General features: G+C 43.4%; 1 protein-coding gene across 1 annotated transcript in view; it reads left to right on the top strand.

Moving 5' to 3' along the window:
* Positions 1–25,348, top strand: part of TRPM6 (transient receptor potential cation channel subfamily M member 6) — a 202,834-nt gene that overhangs the window by 40,405 nt on the left and 137,081 nt on the right. The window contains exons 4-5 of the mRNA XM_042963460.1: positions 2,964–3,084; positions 14,407–14,603. Of these exons, the coding sequence (XP_042819394.1) occupies positions 14,571–14,603 (33 nt within the window). The 5' untranslated portion in view covers positions 2,964–3,084; positions 14,407–14,570. The remainder of the gene's footprint in view (positions 1–2,963; positions 3,085–14,406; positions 14,604–25,348) is intronic.

The following is a 25,348-nucleotide window of genomic DNA, read 5'->3' as shown; positions in this document are numbered from 1 at the left end:
TTTGGTCGTCTAGGAAAAAAAAAAACCCATATGATGTGTAAGAGAAAGAAAATCATACTATCTTCAGACATTTTGACAGCAATAATCTGTGCCAGAAAAAAATGCAGTAACATTTTTTCAGATACTCGGTGAAAGCACCTGTGAGCTGAGGCTTTTCTATCCAACAAAACTGGCCTTCAAGTATGAAGCAACATGCAAAGACTTAGAGAATATTGTCTTTATGAGCTTTACCTGAGTACTACTAAAGAGCAGCTTAACCATAATGATGTGAGACATCACCATGAGCACTGGTGGTGGCATTAAATGTACTGTGTGGTTATCTGTAGATCTAACAATAAATGAGCGTTAAAAAGAGAGAGTATAGTATGTAATGGCTACGTGATCTGAGAATGTAGACATAGTACAACTATTTAAAAGGGGAAGAATTACAGTAGCATGTGCAAAAATTTTTTTTCAGAAATAATAATGATTGGTTGTAGTATTAGAATTGTTTCCCTGATGGGGTGCCTGGGTGGCTCAGTCAGTTAAGTGGCTCAGGTCATGATCTCATGGTCTGTGAGTGTGAGCCCTGCATTGGGCTCTGTGCTGACAGCTCAGAGCCAGGAGCCTGCTTTGGATTCTGTGTTTCCTTCTCTCTCTGCCCCTCTCCCACTCATGCTCTCTCTCTCTCTCTCTCTCTCTCTCTCTCTCTCTCGATCTCAAAAATAAATAAACATTAAAAAAAAAGAATTGTTTTCCTAAGACTGCTGTGTTTATGTGGGATAAAGCAATGAAAAACTAATGGATATTTAATTTTATTGCCTCTGTCCTTGAGAACCAGGATTCTTCGTGTAGTTCAAAAGAATACAGATTTAATATAAAGAAATTAAATAAAACATGTTTCACCTGAATTTGAATTATAATTTCAATATGAACTCATAAGATATTTTATTTCTCTACTGAAAAGTTCTAGAAATAATGACCAAAAAGCTTCTGTGGCACCCTGGACCGTGGTCTTCCTCAAGACCGTTCCCAGTGAAATAAACCAGGACTTCTGAGAGAAATGGGTGATTCTAATTTTGGAGCTATCAAAGACTATTAGAATGATCTCAAATAACTCAAGAGATAATTTGAAGAGGCCCTCACTGACCAGAGATGGGACAAATTGAGTTTCAATAATGATAAGAATTGCAATGGATTGCAAATGAGTTATCTGGTGCTGTGTAACAAGTTGTCCCGCAGTTTTGCTTGAAGCCAGACCCGTCACATCACAGTTTCTGAGAGTCAGGAGTCCAAGAGCGGCTTATCTAGTTGTTCAGAGTCGCGAATGAGATTGTAGTTGGGCTGTGCACTGCAGATATGTTTGCTTGCATCTGGGCAGAGAAGATCCACATCAGAAATTACGTGGCTCTTGGCAGGCTGCTCACGTTCTTCACCATGTAGGCCTCTCCATGGGGCCGCTTACAATCTGACTTCCCTGTGTGCACAGAGACAGTGAGGACAGTCCAGCTGATGAAATGAAATGATAGGGTTGGAATATGAACCATGTTACAACCCCCAACAAATTAACGAATTTAGGCACCAGGCATGAAGCGCTGCTGACAATGAAGAACAAACATCAGACGTATGTGGAAAGAACACACCACGGCCTGCATCTTGCCAAAGGGACTGAGCCTGAGTCTGCTCAGGCCTCTGGATTCAACTGTCAGTTTGCAGGGAAAGCGATAGGAGGAGCATGTTGAACTATTCCGGGAGTGTGCAGTCAGCACCATCCAGACCAGGGGAAATCTCTGTAGGCCAAACGGCCTGTGTTGTTCAATAGAAAAAGTGTAAGGAAAGAAAGGAATGGAGGAAGAACATGTATATGAAAGGTAACATAAAAAAGAAAACAAAAAAAAATGAGCAAGACTATAGCAGCTAGGAATGCATTCTTGGTTGTTAAATTATAAAGAAATGCGGGGCGCCTGGGGGGCTCAGTCAGTTGAGCATCGACTCTTGATTTTGGCACAGATTGTGATCCCAGGATCGTGGGATCAAGCCCCACATCAGGCTCTGTGCTGAGCATGGAGCCCGCTTGAAATTCTCTCTCTCTCTCTCTCTCTCTCTCTCTCTCTGTGCCTTTCTCTCACTCACACTCACTCTCTCTCTCTCTCTAAAAAAAAAAAAAGAAGAATGCCATGCACATGTTCTGATCTTTGTTTATTTCACTGAATGTATTATTATAGACTGGTCCCTATCCCATAGGGCCAAATTAGATAAAAGTGATAACGTCAGTCCCTCTTTCTAGGCTGCAACCAATATATTTTAACCTGTAAATAGTTTAAATAAGCAGGTACCTTTTCTCAGAATATACTCTATTAAATAAAGTCAGTAGAAGTGTTCCTAGTTTCCCCAATTTGGAGATACTGGTCATATTGATTTTGAAGGCACACATTTTTCATAAAACTTTAAATTTACTTGTCCTTTTCTTTCTTTCTTTCTTTCTTTCTTTCTTTCTTTCTTTCTTTCTTTCTTTCTTTCTTCCTTCCTTCCTTCCTTCCTTCCTTCCTTCCTTTCTTTCTTTCTTTCTTTCTTTCTTTCTTTCTTTCTTTCTTTCTTTCTTTCTTCTTTTTTTAAACTCAAGGTTTCGGCTTAAACAAACAAACCTGCTCACCGTTTGATTCAGACAAGATAACCCCAAGGGAAGGGTGGATTCTGGAGTTAGCAAAGTGCTCCTTCAGCATTTCCCTCAATGAATTCAGGGGTATTCTATGGCAAGGGTCCAAACAACACACGTGCGATTAACCTTTGTGCTTCTCGGTTGATAACCGCCTGGTCATGGCGATAACTAGGATTAAAGGAGACAGATGTGCCTCTAAACTCTAATCTTGGTCTGGTAAATGTTTTCTGGGCATCAAATCGTATTCTTCAACAACAACAACAAAAAAGTGGGTCAGGTATTTTAACTCTCTCTTTATTTTCTTTAACATTTTTTGCCTTTTCAGTCGCTCTTACGTAATATCTATCGAGTACCTGCCCTGCAGTTAACAGTGGGCAGTGCCACGGTGTGCCAAGGAAGGAGGTGAAAGAGCTTACAGTTTTGCTGGGGATTCACGATAGACACACGTAAGAAACAGCGAACGGGACAGTGTTGCATCCCCCTGTGTGTGTTTGTCTCATTGCGTGTAAGCACACAGTAACGTAAGTAATACAAGCGTAAACAGACGCGGATGCTAAGCGGTGTGGCACAAACAGTTAGAAAACAGGCAAGATGCAGTTTGGAAATTATGTGAAGGGACAGCAAGCCAAGGCAGTCGGCAGGTGTGTGAGTCAGGTTGTTGGGCAAGGCTGTGCTGCAGAAAGCTCTGGAGCTGAGCGTTTCTCTTTCTTTTGACATAATTATGGATTCACGGGAAGTAGCAAGAATAGCACAGAGAGGCCTCGTGCGCCCTTCGCCGAGCTTCCCCTAATGGTAACAGCTTACACGACTGTCTGTCGTACAATATCAAAGCCGGCATCTCCACATTGGGACAATCTACAGATCCTTTCCAGTTTTCTGTGCGCATGCTCCTGTGGAACTGAGCTTTGATAAATGAATTTCAAAAGACAAGAGGAATGAGGAAAAACTGGAAGAACCAAAACCTCACAGGGCAGTTCCTTTGCAGAGATGTCCTCTTTCTCTTTCCTTCCAGTGGGTCGGTATGCCACATGCCCCTTTGAACACTCACCACCCCCCTTACCTCACCCGCCCCACCGGGCTTGCCGCTTCCTCTTCACAAATGCTCCCCGAGCACTTCCTGCTGTGCTCTTACCCGGGGGTCCAAACGCAGGCAGTCTCCCTCCTAGAAGTCATCCGTTGTGTGAGCTGGTTTGTAAAGAAGCGGTCTGGAACCCAGAACCGATTTTCCCATGGAGACCGAGGTACAGAGGTGATGGGTTCCTGGCCTCTCTCCTGACCTGTGTCACTCAGGATGGAAACAGTCCTTATTCGGAAAAGTGTCTGTCATTGCTGCACATGGTGGTTGTGTGCTCCCTGGGAGTCAGGGAGAGGGATTCTCTGCTGTATCAGACGGATTCTTCTCTTAACAGGTCCCGTTTTGTAGCCACACTCTGCCACTGTGTACAGTGGGTGACGTTAAAGGGAACGCCCCTCCCCCCTTTTAAAAATGTTTATTCATTTATTTTGAGAGAGAGAGAGTGAGCCCTAGTGGGGGAGGGGCAGAGAGAGAGGAAGAGAGAGAATCCCAAGCAGTCTCTGCACTGTCCGTGCAGAACCCGATGTGGAGCTCGAACTCACAAACCGTGAGATCATGACCGAAGCCTAAACCGAGAGTCGGAGGCTTAACCGACTGAGCCACCCAGGTGTCCCTAGTTCTCCTCATCAGCTCTCCGTCTTGCACTTCCTGTGTCATCACGTATGGAACTGACAGTTCAGTGGGTCGACACTTGAATTACAGATTGCATTGGTGTAGTTGAAACCATTACGAAAGAAAGAGGCAAGGCCGTTTCTAGCTCCAGCAGCATCGGAGAGGAGCTCCCAGCACACCCAAGTGCCTCCATGATTCAGAACTTTGGAGAAGAGATGTCTACCCAGAGAAATGACAGGGGCCACCCTCTGTTTGGTTTTCCTACTGAAATACGAAGCCGCCCTTGACACCTGTGGACAGTGTCAAGAAAGGAGCCCGGTCCCTTCCGGGCCACAAGCCCTATAATCCCCGGGTTTACACCACCCTTCTGGAAGAAGTTACACTGGGAACCTTGCACTTCCGTTCAGGCAATGTTGACCGACATCCTGCTCTTTTAGTTCTTTAGAACGAAACCTGCTATCGCTAAGTGCTCACTCTAACCGGGGAAGAAAGAGGCCAAGTGTCCAGACATCTCTGAGTAACAGCCTCCTGAAGAACTCTTGTTTTCTTGGGTGGTCCTGATACTGACTGGGTCCCATGACCATGATTACAGATCCTTTTCTATTTCTGCATACAGCCTCAAGGAGCGGCAATCGGGCTTGTGTCTTCTCGATGCTGTCCTAGTTGGGACTTTTAAGTCTATAAATAAGTGTGCCTGTCTCTTTAGATCTAGCTGACAGTCCACAGGAAAGTGTGTGTCGTCTAATCTCTGCTCATTTCAATGAGGAGATGCATTATTTGCAGCAATCATCTTCTCCTTTTGTGGTTTTTGATTTCCGTTACGCTATGACAGTTTCGCAAAATATTTTATGGAAATATGATACTAATACTTGTACAAGTCCGGCTTTCCTCTGTCGATACAGTCATGCTGGCCTAAGCATACTAATGCCATTAAAAGCTAAAATGTTTCAACTTGCTTATTCTTCATACTTTTTTAATGAGAATCCCTGAGCCCCATAGCATATACTTAGCAGTTTACATCCGTTTCTTGGTAACTTTTAAAGTAAGAGAGGGTAATTTGGAGCAAGTATGATGCTTACCAAAGAGGTATAGATAATAAAGCTCTTACTTCCATTTAATTGGGTTGAATAAACGTTTCTTGCATGCTCGGCCATGTAAATGCGAGGTCAGGCAACGGGGAAGAAGCAATTCCTATCTTTACAAGGTGTACAGTCTAGTCAAAACAAAACAAAAATTGATGAAGGCTATTAAATGAATATCCTTTGTTGTTGCACGAAGGGAAGTCTGTAATATTCAGAGGCCACAGTGATTGCGAAGAACGTCATGGCTGAAGGGAAGTGGGTTATAGGAAGGATTGTGAGTGGTGTAGGTGGGATGATTGCACAAACATGGGCTCTCTTGAGAATAAAAAAGGGTGCTATTCATATTTATGCCTGGGCTATACGTACTATCTGGGTCTATGTTAGGGCAACAGGGAGTAATGACGCCCCTCGTTAAAAGGCCAGATTTAGGGAGAATTGTCATGAATCTTTTTTTTTTTTTAATTTTTTTTTAATGTTTATTTATTTCTGAGACAGAGCATGAGTGGGGAAGGGGCAGAGAGAGAGGGAGACACAGAATCCGAAGCAGGCTCCAGGCTCTGAGCTGTCAGCATAAAGCCTGACGTGGGGCTCGAACCCACAAACCATGAGATCGTGGCCTGAGCCGAAGTCAGTCGCTCAACCGACTGAGCCACCCAGGTGCCCCTGTCATGAATCTTAATGGTAGGAAAGCATATTGGTTTGTGTGGCTGCCATAAACGGATGGCTTAAACAATGGATACTTTATTGTCTCGTAGTTCTGGAAGTCAGAAGTTGAAAATCGAGGCATCGGCAGGGTTGGGTCTTCTGAGAGCTGTGAGGGAAGGATCTATTCCAGGCCCTGTCCTTGGCTGGTAGAGGGTTATCTTCTCCCATCTATGTGTGACTCTGCACATGTCCACATCTCCCCTCTTCATAAGGACACCACTCATATTCGATTAGAGTCTAACTTAACGGCCTCATTTTAAATTGTTACCTCTGAAAAAATCCTGTCTCCAAAAAAGGTCACATTCTGAGGTGCTGGGGGTTAGGATTCCAACATACCTTTTTACGAGGGCCACAATTTCAACTAATAACAGGAGGGATGGTAGGAAATTGGCAAGAGTGCCACAATAGTAGAGAAGTTAACATCTGGAGAGTTGGTGGGCACTGTCCTCCTGGAACACATCATGATCAGGAGGCACATCTATTACGTTTGAATAAGATGGATAAGAGAGAATTAAAAAAATGAAGGATCAGTAGAGAAATGGGGACTTTTTAGGGGGCATTATTTGTGCTCCAAGAGTCCTCTTTCCAGATGGGCAATAAAGATTGGACACTGGTGACAGAGGGATCTTCAAGTGACAGTTGACTAGAGCGCCTACCGAGCTGTGGGATGCCCTGTCTGGGAGGAGCCACGGATAGGCTGGCCAGATTTTAGCACCTTAGCGGGTAATTCTCTGCTATGAGTCCTGACTTTCTTTACTTATGAAATGAAAGCTATTTTTTTCCTTCCCGCTTCTCCACAGGGATTTTACGGTTCACAGAATAATAAATATGATGAATTCTGAGCTCTGTGGAGGAACTACCTTGAGTTAGTTCAAAGTGTCTATAGTGACCAAAGTTTTGGGGCACGTTCAAGAAACAGCATATCGAATTGATCCCTTATACTTGCAAAATAGTATGTGGAAGAAAAGTCAGGGAAAGGAATATACACTTTGCTTGACTTAGGTATTAGAGGCTTAGGTATAGAAATCTCAGACCTTCACGTTCTTGCAAAGTATAATCTGTACCTGTGTGTCCTTACTGTGAAAGGCCAATGGGAAACTTCATACATCATGATAATATGCGGATTCCTGCTGAAATTCACACAGAAATGTTTTCATTCTTATGTTGTTGCTCTTTCATTATTGATCTTGATCTCCGTCAGTATTGATGCAATAGTTTCCTTGGCAAAGAAGTTGGCATCAGGGTTTTGTGTTCAGTTAAACAGCTGTAGCCTGAACAAAATTATACTAGCCTGTGAGGTTAAGAAGCACCAGGCTATTGAGGGTAATAGATAAATCATAGAATATAAAAAAATAATAGCACTGGTTCTGAACTTTGGGCCCAAAGGGTCTGGGAAATGAGTGATTCACATTTTATTCATCAGAGGCAATAAATGATGAGAAAGAGTACAAAATGGGAATTTCAGGTAATCCCATAAGTCATTCCAAGATATGTGAGATTTTCACTTTTAATGAATTTTAAAAATTACAAAAATAATAAGATCACATTACAGAATACTTGGAAAAAACAAAAAGGAGCCATTTCTAATTTTTTGTCTACGTAGTTTTTTACATAGTTGAACTCATAAAGTATATACTCCCTTCTAACTTCCTTCTCGGCTTTCCTTTGGAATCTTCTTTGTTAGTATTTTTCAACAGGTACATATTGCCCATATAATAATTTATTACTTCTCTAATAATAGCCTTTAAGCTAATTCCTAATGTACTATATAATTTTGATACGAATATCTTGTTATATGAATTAGCGTCGTACATAAGGTGTTTTTTGGGGCAAGAGTTCTAGATGTGATCTTTCTGGGTCCCAGGGTTGTAAAGCCTTCTATGACAGCATTTTACTCTTAGGCGAGTAACACAGTCTCCATTTCACCAGAGCTGTGAAGTTCCTGAGTCTAGGCCTCAAGTGACCTTGCAGCCTCGACCCTCCCCCTCATGTAACGCTACCCAAACCACCATCCTGGGAGGAAAGACCGTGTAGAGAGAGACCAGCCAACCTTCAGAACCACACAGCCAACCCTCAGGATTTATTTACTTAAAATGGCCAGATAAATTTTGTGCTTGGATTACAGCAATTCCAGATTTAATATCTAAACATAATGACCTTATCTCAGAAAAGTTTGAGTTATCATACCTTCAAGGATATTACAGAAATGCCCGGGCATCTTTCTCATTAAGTAAACCATACACAATTTGTGTAGAGAAGGATGTAGAGGCCTCGTCGGCACTGGAAGCCTGCAGTTGCTTTGGCTGTGTAGACCTACTACTACCCTGAAAGCTGGCTGGAAGAAAAATGGGGCTTCGCTCAGCGTTTATAAATAACTTCACTGAAGGGACATGAAAACGAAATAAATAATAGCAAAATGAGACCTCAGTAGTAAATGAATTTGAGATTATTCTGGAGAGGACCTCCCGCAGGATGGAGACACCGTGGGCCCCCGAATCAGACAGACTGTCCACGGAATTCCAGTTTTTCTATTCAGCCCGTGACTCTGGGAAAGTTTTGACCTTTTTTGGCTCAGTTATTGTATAGAATGATGGTTAATAATGTCTTATTATTATTATTAATTATTATTATTATTATTAATGTCTCTATATAAGGTATATAACAAAGTACCCAGCCCACAGTGAGTGCCCAATAAGTAGCCATTTCTTCTCTCCTTTATTCATGGCACACATTGATAATGTAAAGAATATCTCAGAAGGAATACTTAAAATATATGAAGTCAAAATGCTTTTAGGGGCGCTTGGGTGGCTCAGTCGGTTAAGTGGCTGACTTCGGCTCAGGTCATGATCTCACGGTCCGTGAGTTTGAGCCCCGTGTTGGGCTCTGTGCTGACAGCTTGGAGCCTTGAGACTGCTTTGGATTCTGTGTCTCCCTCTCTCTCTGCCCCACCCCTGCTTGTGCTCTGTCTCTCTTTCAAAAATAAACATTAAAAAATAAATTAAAAAAAATGCTTTTAAAAGACTCTCATTATTTATTTATTTGAGAGAGAGAGTGCCCAGGCGCGAGCAGGGGAGGGGCAGGGGGAGAGAGAATCTTAAGCAGGCTCCATGCCCAACCCAAAGCTCCATCCCACGTCCATGAGATTGTGACCTGAGCCAAAATCAAGAGTCGGATACTTAACCGACTGAGCCACCCAGGCGCCCCTAAAAGGCTCTAGTTTTAGTTCAAGGGATTACATACATAGGATTTTTATAACTTTCTGTGAGGTTCTATTCACTTAGAAATAGGTTAAAAAGAAAAAAGGCAGCGCTGTATAAATGAGTCAGGTGTGGAGGGTTCAGTTAGTTGGTTTCTTCCACTTAAGCCACATATTTTCTGTCTTTCAGTTTTCTCACCTAAAATGCAATAGTGAAATTCCTTAAGCTACCAGAATACTTGTTCCATGGATGAGCAGCTGTGGCTCCCCTTTCAGGGAAAACATAACAGGTTGAATAGTGGGTTTGGGGTTTTGTGTTTTTTCTTCCAAGTAACTTAATCAAGAGGAAAGGATTAAAGGTTAAAATGTTAGTACTGGTAGACGTTTCCTGTCAAATAAATGTATTCTTGGTTCTGATATATGCAAGTGATAAAAACCAATCTCTGACTCATACAGTTCGTTATCCAACTAAATTTTTAATGAACGCTCATTATGTTCAAGGTGTATGTAAAAAAGAAAAGAAAACAAAACAAAACAGTAGATCTTTATAGCTGCATAGACCTGTGTTCAAATTTTCATTGGCCTCACACCTTACAGGTTGAGAAACCGGTGAGACTCACAGTGAAGATTTCTGACCTTCAGTGAATCCTCACAGAGATTCTGTGTGGAAAAATATTAAGGAAAAGAATGAGAAAATAAACTGAGTTACGCATTGCCTCACAATGAATAACCCCCAAATTTAGTGGCTTAAAATAGCATCGGATGATAATGTCACGTAATTCTGAGGGTCGGCTCGTCTCGCCACGTGGTCTTTCTTCCCAGGATGGTGGGCTAGGGTAAGGTTCCCAGGGGCTGAAGACCGAAGCTTTCAGGGCTGCTTGGGGCCTAGACTCAGGAATTTAAACCCTGTCACTGTGGCCGTATTTTATTGGCCACAAGTTTAGTTCGGATTGAGGGCTGTGGAGAAGAAATGGAGCCACTGCATGGGGCGGGGTAGGGGTGGGGGCTGTCGCAGAGTCACATCGCAAAGAGGTGTGTGCTGGGATGGAAGGAGTTTGCGGCCATCCACCAGATTCAGCTGGCCCGGCAATTTGTTACAGGTGCTCAACCAGTTTTAAGACCCTTCTTATCCTCCCTCCAGTAATCATTCAGAGTTGAATGTGAAGGTACAGTTCTGGTGGAGCTTAGGTTTTGGTGTCATCATCTATAATGCACACTTTATTTTTTATTTTTTTTAAAGACTCTTTTTTTTAAATTTTTTAAAAAAAATGTTTTTTAAATGTACAGTTCTGGTGGAGCTTAGGTTTTGGTGTCATCATCTATAATGCACACTTTATTTTTTATTTTTTTTAAAGACTCTTTTTTTTAAATGTTTCATTTATTTTTGAGACAGAGAGAGAGAGAGAGAGCGAGAGCATGAGCAGGGGAGAGGCAGAGAGAGAAGCAGACACGGAATCCGAGGCAGGCTCCAGGTTCTGAGCTGTCAGCACAGAGTCTGACCAGGGCCTCTAACTCACAAACTGCGAGATCATGACCTGAGCCGAAGTTGGACGTTTAACCAACTGAGCCACCCAGGTGCCCCGGTAATACACACTTTAAAAGAGCACCCACAGCTGCTTGAAGCTACCAAAGTGGGCTGGTGCAACAACGTTGTGTGATAGGATGTCCAGTTAAATTTGAACTTCGGATAAGCAATGAATAATTTTTTAATGTAAGTTTGCCTTCCCTTGTTAACAGTTTGGCTATATTCTTCTAGAACTTTCCTGTGCATATTCCAGTCTACACATAGAAATCTTAAAAAGTGGAATGATACTTACTTTGACTAGTTGCTGTTTTCCCTTTCTATTATCTGTGCATTTAGATCTAACTCATTCTTTTGAAAGCTGCATGGTGTTTCACGGCATGGACTCACCACAGTTTATTTCAATGTTCACGACGGCCGTGTGAGTTGTTAGCAATCTTTATTCATTATAGAAAGTGCTACTACATATATCCTTATATACACATCTTTGAGTATTTCCGAAATATGGAGCCCTAAGATGGGCACTGTGATGGAAAAGGACACGCCTTCAATCAGAATGCTAAAATGCCTTCAAAAAGGGTATCATTTTGGGGCGCCTGTGTGGCTCAGTCGGTTAAGCATCCGACTTTGGTCATGATCTTATAGCTCGTGGGTCCAAGCCCCACATTGGGCGCTGTGCTGACAGCTCAGAGCCTGGAGCCTGCTTAGGATTCCGTGTCTCTGTCTCTCTCTCTGCGCCTCCCCTGATCATGCTCTGTCTCCATCTCTCTCAAAAATAGGTGAACATTTTAAAAAAAATTTTTTAAAAAGGGTATTGTTTTAAACTTTCACAAAAAGTATGTTAGAGTTCCTGTTTCACCTTGCCAGCCATTAATAATTTAATTTTTGGTTATGTAATAGGAGAAATAATCCATTTTCATAGCAAATAGAGAAATAAATTGGGAGCAGATTCCCTTTAGAAGCACTGAATAAGAGAGAAAGTTATTCAGTAAGCAGAAGAAAATAGATTGCTTCCTTTCAAAAGGAAATTTGGGGCACCTGGGTGGCTCAGTCAGTTGAGCATCCGACTGTCAGTTTCGGCTTAGGTCATGAACTAACGGTCGTGAGGTTGAGCCCCGTGTTGGACTCTGTGCTGACAGTGTGGAGCCTGCTTGGGATTCTCTTTCTCCCTTTCTCTCTCTGCTCCTCCCCCATGCGCATGCTCTATCGAAATAAGCAAATAAACGCTTTAAAAATAGGAAATTTGATCTGTAGCCGTTTGGGAAAATAAATGCGTGAAATTCAAACTCAAACCCTTGGTTTTGAATAGGAACGTCTAAAAACAGAGATAGTTACACAGGAATGGACTAGGGGAGCTGAATTTCATCCTTCATTACTGGCCATACACCTTCATCTGACTTCTTCAATTCATAACCCATTCCTTTAAACTTTCCCCACTTGTGGAACACCACACAGTAGGCTTATCATAGTTTCCACTACCCCCTTCAGAATACCATGGCATTTGTTTTGTTTCCTTTATGCTTCAGAAAGGAAAGTGGTGACCACAAACTAGAGGTGATCATATGCCCTGATGCATTGGGCAAGAGGTTTCCCATGGTGCTGTCTCTTCTTGGTGTAAAGGCACAGAGCTTTTGTTTTTCCCCCCCACATTTTCTCCCCGTTGGCTGTCCAGAGAGGCTGGGAAGTATTACTGTGCAAAAACCCCAACAACCCTCACTCCTGTCCAAATAAAGGAAACCCAACCAAAACAATTCCAAGCTTGAAGCAATTCTCTCCAAGAGAAGAACGCGTATCTTAGAAGCTACCCCTTAGCGGCTTCCAATTACCGGGACTCATTAAGATCTTCACACATTAAAAAAAAAAAAAAAATGTCGTCATACCCATTTTTCTCTGCTGAAAAATCAGCTGTTCCTTTCCATTCTGAAATCTCATATTGACTTTAAAACCATGTTGGGTCAGGAATCAAACATTTACAAGGTCTAGGATAAAAAAGGGAGGTCTGACAAAGCCGAAGACATAGGAGTTAAGAATGGGCAAAAGAAGAAAAGTCTAAGGGAGGGCAACAAATGAGAAAATACAACGCTGTTTCTGTTGACGAGGGTTACCAATGGTGCCCCAGGTACTGTTTCATTTTTTATTGTTCCTCCTCCTACAAACTCAAACTCCTTGCAGACTGGACAATGTCTTATTCATCTTTGTTTTTCCAACACCCAGCAGGATACCTGACAAACAGTCTGTGTTCAGGAAATATTTTTTGGCCTGAATCACAAGCCACACTAGACTACTGATGAACATTCTAAAGTTTAAATTTCATAGCTAGTCTCTGGGCATAGGTATATTTATGGCCAGAAGACTTCTATAGATAAGCCTTTAAGTTGATCAAGGTGCTTGTAAAAGATGCAGATTCCCCGGCCCCACCCCAGAGATTCCAATACAAGTGGTCTGGGAGGGGTGGGTGGGGCTCTGGGAATCTGCAGTTTTCACTGATGGCTCAGGTGTTTCAGATCCAGCTTGGGAACCGAAGGCAGCTTGTAAACTAGCCCATCAGATGCCATACGCCCCGGAATTGCCCTGGTATATCCTGGTATGGCTGTGGTATTTTAGACTTTGTGCCTTGTAGCTTGATCTGAAACGAACATATAACCATACCAACACGTAAATGTACCAAAGATTAAACAAGAAGATAGTGATCACAGTGCACCAAGATTCCGAAGAACCTTGGATCTCAAATGTCCAGTCTTCTTGGCAGGTCTGCAGATTTCTGAGAGCTCCAGTCCCTAGTGCTGCAGATTTCTGAGAGCTCCAGTCCCTAGAGACCTAACAGGGGACATACATGGAGGAACACCAATCAAGACATGCTTAACTGCCTTAGGTGGGAGCTTCTGAACCTGTTAACTGCTTACAGATCATTAACAGTTTGAAGGAGATGGGTCAAGGAGAGGAAAGATTGAATGTGTTAATAGGAAAACAAAATGTTACTACACATATGAGAGGTTCAAGTTTTCTAATAAAGAAATGTTTGTTAAAACCACACTGAGAAATGGGGGGGGGGGGGAACCCATGTCTGCAAATGTGAGCTCCCTGGGCAGAAATTCAGAATGGACTAAAATGGTAGGCGCCCCTAATCTGAAGTCAATAATCAGGGATGAATAGCTAGCATTGTTAATTACAACACTTGTAATTAATTACAAGTGAGAATGACTTCTGCCAGCATACTGGGATCCACTCATAGTCACAGAGCCAGCCTTAATCAAGACTCCTAGCTCGGAGAATGCACTGAAAATACACCGAAACCGGGAAAGCATTTGTATTGGCCCTTTGTGGATTTCTTTTGTTCAGTACAACCTCTGAGGAAGGTGGGTTTATTTGCTGTCATTCCCACGGCATAGATAAGTAGACTCAGGTGCCAAGGGGTCCCTTGGCATACCCACTAACTCCTCCATAGTAAAAGTGCTATAAGGGTAAATGTCTCGTGTCCTCCCCCCACCACAGTGACTCCACAAGAACAATGCAATACCACAAATCTGTCTGTTGCTGAACATTCCATTTGACCCTCACCATACTCTTTTCATTTAGGTAAGGTCGACACATCTTTTCTACACAGGCGGTAACTGAGGGGAAAAAGTATCATGACAAATCTACAGGGCTGTAAAAGGCAGCGAGTGGAGGTGGAGCCCAGATCTGACTCCACAAGTCAGAAGCTCAGATAAGGCTTTGCTAGCGGGGCCTGCAAGTCAAGGATGAAGGCCCGACGGGCTGTGGAGCGCTCACAGGTAGGCAGGGCAGCCCAGGCTTGGTGGGGCAAAAGAGCCTTAGGCCACTCACCTGATCTGCACCCAGGGCCCTGGGCGGCTGTGGGTGGGGCCAGTCGCAAAAGTATCTAACTCGGATCTAGAATAGCTAGGACTTACGAAATACCTGCTCTCCCTAGCCCTCGGGTCTCCACCAGAAGCTGATTATCATCTCTGAGGTTTTGGCCAATGCAGGGCACCCACTAAAGGGCTGGTCCCGCAGTCGCCGGTCCAGAAGCTGGGATGGGGCCAGCGCAGAGGTGGTGTCAGAGCGGAAACCTAACGGGGCACGGGGTTCAGCTTAGGGCGGTAGGGACGCGTTCTCTGGTTCCGCTCGGGGCCGGTGGCAGAGGAGACCGGACGTGGCGTGAGCCGGACGCAGGGAGGAGAGAAGGCGCAGCTCGGAGCGGCCGGGGGGCACGTCTGGCCGGCGGCGATCCGGCCCAGCCGGGCGCCGCGGTTCCCGGAGCCCGCGGAAGAAGTGCCCAGGTGCTGTGTGCGCCCCTGCGCGGCCCCGCGCGGGAGTCCGGGAGCGATGAGAGTGCAGGTCAAGGTAAACTCGGGTCCCTGACCTCGCGCCGCCGGGATCGCGGTCTGGGGCCTTGCGGACCGGCTCCTCTCCACTCCTGGCCAGCAGCGGGGCTGGAATTCTGGGTGCTTGGAGAGGGAGGGCGCCCGCAGCCGCTGGGGACCCTTGGGAAAGAAGTGCGCTTGGGGACCTAGGGAGAGGAGTGGAGACCTTGGTCTCGTCAGGCAGCCAGACCTCAAGGTGGCTATCACTTACCTTCTTTGTCCGGACTGGCGCACACTGTGTAGACATACACATAACGTCTGCTGGGCGCATCGTGTTTCATTCTTTTCGGTACAGACTGGTTGTTAGGAGCACTCTCTTTGGAGCCAGATCACCTGAATTAGCGTATCAGCTCCGCCACTAACTAGGATCCTAAGCAAGTTACTCAATCTGTGTGCTTCTGCCTCCTCATCTGGAAAATGAGATAATAATGTTTATAATTTGAAGATTCAATGAGCTGCTTCATATGCCATGCACTTAGAAAATAACGCCCAACGCACTTGGCCGGTTGCAAAACTTTGCAATTGTTAATCACCTCATCTTGGCAGTAACCCTGTGAGGTTTATCGTCACCCCTCCCCCCACCCCACCCTAACTCACTGGTTTACAGGTGAGAAAAATGAAGGAGGAAAACAGCTTTAAACCCAGGGTGGTGCTTTACAACACTAAGAATATAAGTATTCTATCTACGCAAAAGATTTTGATCATTTGCTCTAGGGCGAAGGTGGGGTCACCCCTCACTGCCAGAGTGGAAACCAAGTTCTTTAATTTCTTTCTCCTGGTATACAAATGTTGATGTTCATTTTTCATCTGCTTTGGATTCTTCCACGACTGACAAAGTGTTAAGTGTTCTGATGAGACTGACATCTGAGTGTGTAAGAATCTGGCCATTTCTTACCCCCTCCCCTCCCCCCCCCCCCCCCCCAGTTTCCCCCTCCCCAGCCTTCCAGGGATTGGAAATCATTTGAGATGGGACTCAGCATCAGCCTCATTTTGGGGGCCAAAATTACAGACTAGTAGTCTAGTATTAAACTTGCCTCGATAGACAAGGGTATGAATAGGACTTTGAACCGATTGTACCCTGGAGAAGAGGGAAAAGCCCCATACAGCACACTGGTGATTTGGAACAAATTTTGGTCATATCTTGGCTATTTACAATTTTCTATCTTGGCTCATGCTTTTGGCAGGACATCCATGCCCGAACTGTCAAGGTTTGGTAAATATTGGACCTGAAGTATGTCTTGCCTCCTTTTGTTTCTCAATAGATTTTTGGTCATGGGTAAATCCGGACGGGCTGAGGAGCCCAAACACTCTTAGAGGGACTTTGGTTACACTTCTGTAGAACCGTCCAGTGTTGGAACTCAAAGCATCCATCCTACCTGTAACTCAGTTATTCCTTTGTGTCCCATTAGAAACCACCATGGCAACTATTTCCTATTAAAAAAAAATTGGGGCACCTGGGTGACTCAGTCACTTAAGCATCCGACTGACTGTTGATTTCAGCTTAGGTCATGATCTCATAGGTTGTGAGATCAAGTCCCACATCGGGCTCCCTGCTGGGCATAGAGCCTGCTTAAGATTCTTAAGATTCTCTCTGTCTCTCCCTCCCTCTCTCTCTCTCTCTCTCTCCCTCCCTCCCTCTCTCCCTCTCTCCCTCCCTCCCTCTCTCTCTCCCTCCCTCTCTCTCTCCCTCTGCCCGCACCCCCCTCCCCACTGCCACTCTCTCTCTTTCTCTCTATCTCTATCTCAAAAAAAAATCATTGTGAAGTAAGATATTCCAGTGTGGGTCCCAGTTGTGTTTTTTTTTTTCTTTTTTACCTCTTAATTTTATTGAAGTTGTGTATACACATAGTTCAGAGTCAAATAATTCCATAAGGTTTGTTATTAAAAATAGCAGCCCCCCCCATCATTTCCTGCTTTTCAGAAAGAGCATTTCATGTCCATCGCTTTTAGCTTGTTAGTACTTACTCATGCCCTAAATAATACCTACGTTGCTCTTTCTTGATTTTTCGGGTGTAGTCATCATGCATTATCTTTCCAGGTGGAGTATGAGAATTTAAATTTCTTTTGCATTCCTGCAACTACCATTCACATGCATCCTTCCTGTTCTTTCCACCATAATTTTTAGTTAGGTCAGTATTTAGTACAGCCAATGGTATTATGCCTTCTTACACACTGTTAAAAGCTGAATTATGTACTATATGATCACTCCTCCTTTCTGACTTTTGTTTCCCCCCAGAGTTGTCTTTCTGTGTTTCCACAATTTTCTATGGTGTTTTCAATAATCTAACCGACAAGTTCTTTGCCAGTTACTTAAATCTTCTCTTAAGATGATCCCATTTTAGCCCCTATTTCAACCAATTTTATCTCAAGTACAGCTGTCTGACCCGATTTGCCAGCCCAGACTGGTTGCTCATGATGTTGGATGCACAGCTGTTACTTTGGGGTCTGCCTTCAGCAGCATGAAGGAGGAAAACAGCTTTCAACCCAGGGCGGTGCTTTACAACACTAAGAATTTGCCTCTGTCATGATGGGTCTTGTTTCTTCTATCCCATGTCTTCTTGATTTTTTCTACCATTTTGTTGGAGCACTTATTCCAGTAGCTCTCTGAGAAAGGGTACACATAAAGTGAACTCAACTGATGTATTTTTAAAAAAAAAACTTTTTTTAATGTTTACTTATTTTTGAGGGTGACAGAGACAGAATGTGAGTGGGTTGGGGCAGAGAGAGAGGGAGGCACAGAATCCGAAGCAGGCTCCAGGCTCAGCTCCAAGCTGTCGGCACAGAGCCTGACGTGGGGCTTGAACTCATGAGCCGTAAGATCATGACCTCAGCTGAAGTTCGATGCTCAACCAACTGAGCCACCCAGGCGGCCCCTGAACTGATGTATTTTTAATGACAAATTATCCTTTCAGATTTTTTGCCCTCAAAAAAAATTCCACTAACAATGCAAAAATAATTTCTTGTGGTAAATAATTTAAACAGTACCAATAGAAATTCAAACAGGGAGCCTGGGTGGCTCAGTCGGTTAAGTGTCCGACTTCGGCTCAAGTCATGATCTCGCGGTTCATGAATTCAAGCCCCGCATCGGGCTCTGTGCTGACAGCTCAGGGCCTGGAGCCTGCTTCGGATTCTGTGTGTCCCTCTCTCTCTGCCCTTTCCCTGCTCACGCTCTTTCTCTCTCTCAAAAGTAAAAAAATGTTAAAAAAGAAGAAATTCAAACAGAAGTTTCTTTTTCTATCCTTCAACCTCATCTCTCTAATCAGAGGCATTCCAACTGTTGGATTTGGAGCATTGAGTCATTTTTCTGGATTCATTCAGTCAATAGATATTTATAAATTTATGAGTGCCAACCATGTGCTAAGACCCGTTCCAGAACCTGGAAATATACAGTGAACAAAACTTATTTTTGAGCTGGAGAGGAATGGTGCGATGTTTCTTGATGCTGGAATTTAGCTCCACTGCCACTTGGGTTAGCTTGTTGTTCTTTTTCTGGAATACGAACATGGCATAGTCAATCAAGGCTGTGTCTGTCTCTGCCTGTCTCTCTTGTGCATACAAAATCATGATAGTTATAAATTGAACTTCATAACCTGTGTGTCACCAGAGCAACATCATCATACTCCTGAGATATAGAGATAGATTTTCTGCATCGATAAACAGAATGTGGTGTGTTTACACACACACACACACACACACACACACACACACACACACACACACTGGAATATTTAGCCTTAAAAAGGAAAAAAAAATCTGACACCTGCTAAAACATGGATGAACCTTGAAGATGTTATGCTAATTAAAATAGGCAGTCATAAGAAGACAAAGACAAATTATAAATTATATGATTCCACTTATATAATGTATATAAACTAGTCCAGTTCAAAGAAAGGAAAAGTGGACTGGAGGTTGTTAGAGGCTGGGGGAAGAGGGAAATGAGTTATTTAACGGGTGTAAAGGTTCAGTTTTACAGGATGAAAAGTTCTGGAGATTGGTTGCACAAATATGTGACTATATTTAATAATACTAAACCACACACTTAAAAATAGTTAAGATGGCAAATTCCACATGATACGTATTTTACCACAATTAAACAAAAAAAATAGATTTTCACATAAACCCCATAATGGAGTTCATCCTATCACTTGATTAGGGTGACTGAACCTAGTTGTAGTTGGGTTCAGCTGCTGCCTGGGATCCCCGGCTTTCTAGGGCATGCGAGGGGGTGGCCATGGATTGCCCTGGGGACTTTCTTTTGATGCGCTTAGCACTAGAATGTTTGGCAGGTCGCCTTGATGGGGTGGCCTAATGCTGCTTTCCTTTTCTTTCCATGGTGATTCCATATCTCTGAGGAAGAGGTTGTCAGTTATTTATAGTACAGATAAACTCTCGAGACTATCTCAGAGTGCCGTGACCAGTTACGCAATAGGGAGCAGTGACAAGTGGTAGTTTTGATTGGCTTGGAGGTTGCGTTCTTTTTCTGAGTTTGTAAGCATGTGCCTCTTGAGGGCCTCCTGATGCATTTTGATTGGAAACGAAGAAGTTTCCTTGGTAGCACAGGCAGGTGCCTTTCCTGCATTTTTCCTGCCAGCGTTTGCTTTGCAGCCCTCTGTGGAGTGATTCTGTGCTATGCTGGCTCTGGTTCTTGAAACACTAGGAATGGGTAAAGGTCAGGTATTCCAGAACCGCAACGGTGCCATACATGTTGACTAGAGAGATCAGCCTGGCGGATTTGATCATGCTCTATTCTCCTTTTCTCTAAACTACGTATGGCCATCATACAGAAGTTTCTTCCAGGCAAACTCCAAGCCTACTGGAATGAATGAGTATGGGCAACCAAGGTTCTCTCCTCACTTTGCAGATTGTGGATTCAAAGCTTCTTACAATGGTCATTTTTGATGTGAGCAGACCATTTGGTCCAGGGTCTGTCCGTCAGAAACTTGGCCTTTCCGTAACAGGTGTGTGCGGTGACCTTGGAGAATATATACTTTCTTGGGATTTTATTTCTCTGCAAGATTAGCATACTTTTTATCTTCCCTAGTATTGGAGTGTGTTGGGATATAGGCCAGGAGGGGCCCCTCAAATTGCCCACACCAACTAAAGATACTTAAAGCCAGGCAAAACTTTCCTTGTGATTAGATCACAGAGCCTGATAACGCCATTTTGGAATGTCTGGCATGTTCTTGATCACTGATTTTCCTTAGTTGTAATCAAAAAAGGAACATAATGCCGTAATTAAGTCTCTAGAAGTATCAGCAGGAAGGTGAGAAGAGTAATAAAAGGAATAGTTGGAAAGGTAGTTTTACTGCTGGCTGCATGCCCTTGTGCCTTAGGCAAGCTTACCTCAGTTTCCTTACCTATAAAGCAAATAGCTACCCTTCACTGGCCACCTCCTTCTAAGAGCTATGAATGTGCTTTGAGGCAGAAATTCCTCTGAAAATGCAATGAAAGCAATAGATCAGGAGCTCAAAAACTCAAACTCAAAACCAGGCCTACTGGGGACTCAGGTTTACTGAGCCCTGACTAAAAATGGCTGCCCACCGTTGGCCCCACCTGTCACCAAACTGCAATGCAAGCTTAGTATTGCCAGATTCTGCTTTGCTCCCCGCCCCCCTCCTTGTTATATAAGAACAGATGTACAGATTCTTCTTTTTTTTTTTATATTTATTTTGAGAGAAAGAGAGCCCACGTGCACGCACATGTGCTTGAGTGGGGAAAGGGCAGAGAGAGAGGGAGAGAGAATCCCAAGCAGCCTCCACGCTGTCAGTGCAGAGCCCAACTTGGAGCTGATTCCACCTATGAGAGATCCTGACGGCAAGATCATGACCCCAGCCCAAATCGAGTTGGACGTCCAACTGACCGAGCCACCCAGGTGCCCCAGATTCTTTCTTGAATGTAAAACCTCTTGATTTCTACATTTTGGTCGTTGCTTGTGAAGATTTTTGAAGAAATTTTATTGGTTGAATGACACATATTTGTGGTTTGCTTTCTGCCTGTGGGCTGTTATTTATATGAACACAGTAGTCCCTTCTTAATCTTTGGTTCTGTTTTCTACGGTTTCGTTCAACCACAGTCTGGAGGCAGATGATCCTCCTTCAACAGTTCCTCACAAGGTCATGTAGCGTCACACTACGTCACTGGCCTGTCATTCACCTCCCTTCATCTCTTCACACAGGCATTTTATTATCTCACGTCATCGTCATAAGGATGAGCACAATACAAGGTGTTCGGAGGCAGAGAGAGATCCCATTTACATAATTTATTGTAATTGTTTATTATTATTGTTGTGCCTAATTTATAAATTAAACTTTATCATAGGTATGTGTGTGTAGGAAAAAAATGTAGCATACCTAGTACTCAATACTATCCACTCTTTCATGCGTCCAGGATCCTCCAGGGATAAAGAGGGACCATTGTACTTTCCTGTGATGGGTCAGTCTTTCTGCCTGTGCTGCTCCCCACTGAGAAACTTTTGAGTAATTCACATATTACTTTATTTATTTAATTTATGTATTTATAAGTAGTCTCTACGCCCAATGTGGGGCTCGAACTCACAACCCTGAGATCAGGAGTTGCACGCTCTGCCAACCGAGCCAGGCAGGCACCCCCAATTCACCTATTCAAAGTATACAATTTAACGGCTTTTAGTATATTCACAGAACTGTACATCTGATCACCACAGTCAATTTTAGAACATATTTATCATCCCTAAAAGAAACCCCACACCCCTTAGCTGTTAACCCCCAGTCCCTCTATCCCCACCAGCCCTAGACCACCACTGATCTACTTTCTGCCACTATAGATCTGCCTGTTCTGGGCATTTTATATAATGTAGGAATATAATGCAGGAATACAGTATGTATTCCTTTTTGTCCGGTTTCTTTCCTTTATTGTAAGGTTTTCAAAGTTCATCCATGTAGCATGTATCACTACTTCATTTTCTTTTTTTTTTCTGTATTGCTGAATAATATTCCATTGTATGGATATAGCACATTTGTCCATTCAACAGTTGGTAGACAGTTGGGTTGCTTTTGATTTTTGGCCATTATGAACAATGGTGCGGTGAACATTCGTATACAGGTTTTCGTGTGGACATGTATTTTCATTTCTTTTGGGTGGACATCTAGAAGTGGACTTGGTGATTCTACGTTTAGCCTTTTGAGGAAGTGCCAGACTGGCTTCCAAAGAGACCATGCCATCTTACATTCTCCCCAGCAATGCATATGATAGTTTCAACTCGCCAACGCTTTGTTTGTCTTCTTGATCATAGTCGTCCTAGTGGGTGTGAAGAGGTATCTGTCGTGGTTTAGAGTTGCGTTTCCCTAATGACTAATGATGCTGAGGCTTTTCATGTGTTTATTGGCCATTTGTATGTCTTCTTTGGAGAACTGTCAGTTCAGATCCTTTGTATGGCACTTATTTTTGATCCAGCTCTTGAGATTTTCTCCTGGGAAATGCGCATATTCACATCCACACAAAAGGTGGTACAGGTGGACCCCCCTTATCTGCAGGAGATATGTTCCAAGACCCCCCAGTGAACACCTGAAACTTTGGATAGTATCAAATCCTATACATAGTGTTTTTTTCCTACATGTACGTACCTGTGATAAAGTTTTACTTATAAACTAGGTCTAGTAAGAGATGACTCTCAACAGCTAATAATAAACAATTGTAACAATATACTCTAATAAAAGTTATGCGAATGTGATCTCTCTCCAAATATCTTATTGTACTGTACTCAGCCTTCTTGTGATGATATGAGATGAAGGGAAATGAATGATACAGGCCTCGTGACATTGTGTTGGGCTCCTATTGACCTTCTGATGATTTGTTAGACTGCGATTGACTGCAGGTAACTGAAACCATGGACAAAGAAGGACTGCTGTGCACAGTTTCTAGGGGTTCATGACCCTCTTGATATTTCTCTACGGATCTGACGGTACCCATAGAAAACATGCTATATAGCAGGGGTTTTTCTGGGCATTTCATATGCATGCTCTTATTCATATTATCTACTAGGGACCTTGTGGGATTCATGTGAGGATCAGATGTTCAGGCAAGTGATTTGTGAACCATAAATCACTATCCAACTTCAGGGGTTGCCGTAGGTCTATGAACTCCGTAGGTAAGTGATAGTGAGGTGGATGGAGTTGTTAAGGCCATGAGCTAGAGTCAGACTGCCCATGTTTGGATCCTAGTGTCACTTTTATGAGCCATTGTGTTTTGGGGCAATCATTCAGTGTCTCCGACTCAGTGTTTTCATTTGTAAAGTGGAAATAACAACTGACCTACTTCCCACATCTTGGGAAGTTAACATAAAGTGCTTCCTATTGTGCAGGTGGGCACATAGAAAGTGCTGAATAAATTATTCAGCTGATGCTGTGGACTGGGTGTTTGTGTCTCCCCAAATTGGTATGTTAGTGTCCTAACCTCCTCCTATGTGATAGTATTTGGAGGTGGAGCCTTCTGGAGGTAATTAGAACTTCAGGGTGGAGCCTTCATGACTGGGATTGGTACCCTTATAAGAAGACACATAAAAGAGATGATCTCTGTCTGCCATGTGAGAATACAGTGAGAAGGTGACCACTGTCAACCAGGAAGATGGCTCTCATCCAGAACTCGGCCATGTGGGCACCCTGATCTTGGACTTCCATTCTCTAGAACTGTGAAAAATCAACATTTGTTGTATAAACCACCCAGTGTATGGTGTTCTGTTTATGGTAGCCCAAATCGACTAAGATACCTGCTTTTTAAATATTATCTCACAAAAGGAACCAGGCATATTATCTTATAGTGGAGCAGGTTGGTCTTGGAATATGGAAATATCTTTCTTCCTTCTGGGGAAAATAGATGTCCTCCATTGATATTTTAAAGAATCAAGAGGTTTTATAAATTAAATCTTATAATCTTGGGAAAGAGAATTTTACTCCCAGAAGAATTTTAAGTCCTTCGGATACTTTATAGATCCTTGGCCTGGATCAGTTACTCCTCTCCAAATTGTGTCCCCACTGTCAGCATCTGCTATAAAGTGATTTTATTTTATTTTATTTTATTTTTATTTTTTTTTTTTAATTTTTTCTTAACATTTATTTATTTATGAGAGACAGAGAGAGGCAAAATATGAGCAGGGGAGGGGCAGAGAGAGAGGAAGACACAGAATGCGAAGCAGGCTGCAAGCTCCGAGCTGTCAGCACAGAGCCTGACGCGGGCCCGAACTCACAAATTGCGAGATCATGACCTGAGCCGAAGTCAGACGCTCAACCAACTGAACCACCCAGGCGCCCCTATAAAGTAATTTAAAAAAACAAAACAAAGCACCACCTCCCCCACCCCACCCTCCTCCTAATCTTTGTCCTTACCTGGCCTAGAGGAACTCAGGATTCCAGCCAGGCAGTTTTGCTCTGTGACAGGAAGTTCAAGCAAGTAGATATTGTTGGATTAAAACAGAGAAGAGGGTCCAAAGTCTTAAGATTTAAGCTTTCTATCTATCTATCTATCTATCTATCTATCTATCTATCTATCTATTGTAATGTTTATTTTTGAGAGACACAGAGCATGAGCCGGGGAGGGGCAGAGAGAGAGGGAGACAGAGAATCTGAAGCAGGCTCCAGGCTCTGAGCTGTCAGAGCAGAGCCCAATGTGGGGCTTGAACTCACAAACCGTGAGATCATGACCTGAGCTGAAATGGATCACTTAACTGACTGAGCCACCCAGGTGCCCCTACGCTGTGGGGTCTTCTTGATGTCAGAGTCTATCTTCCAGTTTAGTTGAAGGAAAAAGCTCTGTAAGTAAGGTCCAGTGTACCAGAGAGTCTCGGGAGTTACTGGGATTCCAGTGTTTTATGAGTTTTGTTCTCTGATCTACAGACAGCCCTTTGGGGGGGGGGGGAGTAGAGGGGGGAGAGCAGGGGGCTTGGGTTTTGTTAAAGAAAATTTTTTCATAACACTTGTTAAAGACAGCAAGAAAGACTATTCAACGGGGGTTTTGCAGTAGGGCTGAGAGATGGGGCTCAACTTTGAGTACAACAAGTGGAGATTTATATTACGTGTGTGTGTGTGTGTGTGTGTGTGTGTGTATTTATAGCCTAGGAGAGGGGTGTAGGTCAGGTCAGGGGAGGGAAAGAAATTACAAGAGAAAAGATCACAGCCAGAAGG

The sequence above is a fragment of the Panthera tigris genome, chromosome D4 (genome assembly GCF_018350195.1).
Source record: "Panthera tigris isolate Pti1 chromosome D4, P.tigris_Pti1_mat1.1, whole genome shotgun sequence".
Lineage (NCBI taxonomy): Eukaryota > Metazoa > Chordata > Mammalia > Carnivora > Felidae > Panthera > Panthera tigris.
Note: the sequence above shows the minus strand (reverse complement) of the source record. Positions and strands in the feature narration are given on the sequence as shown.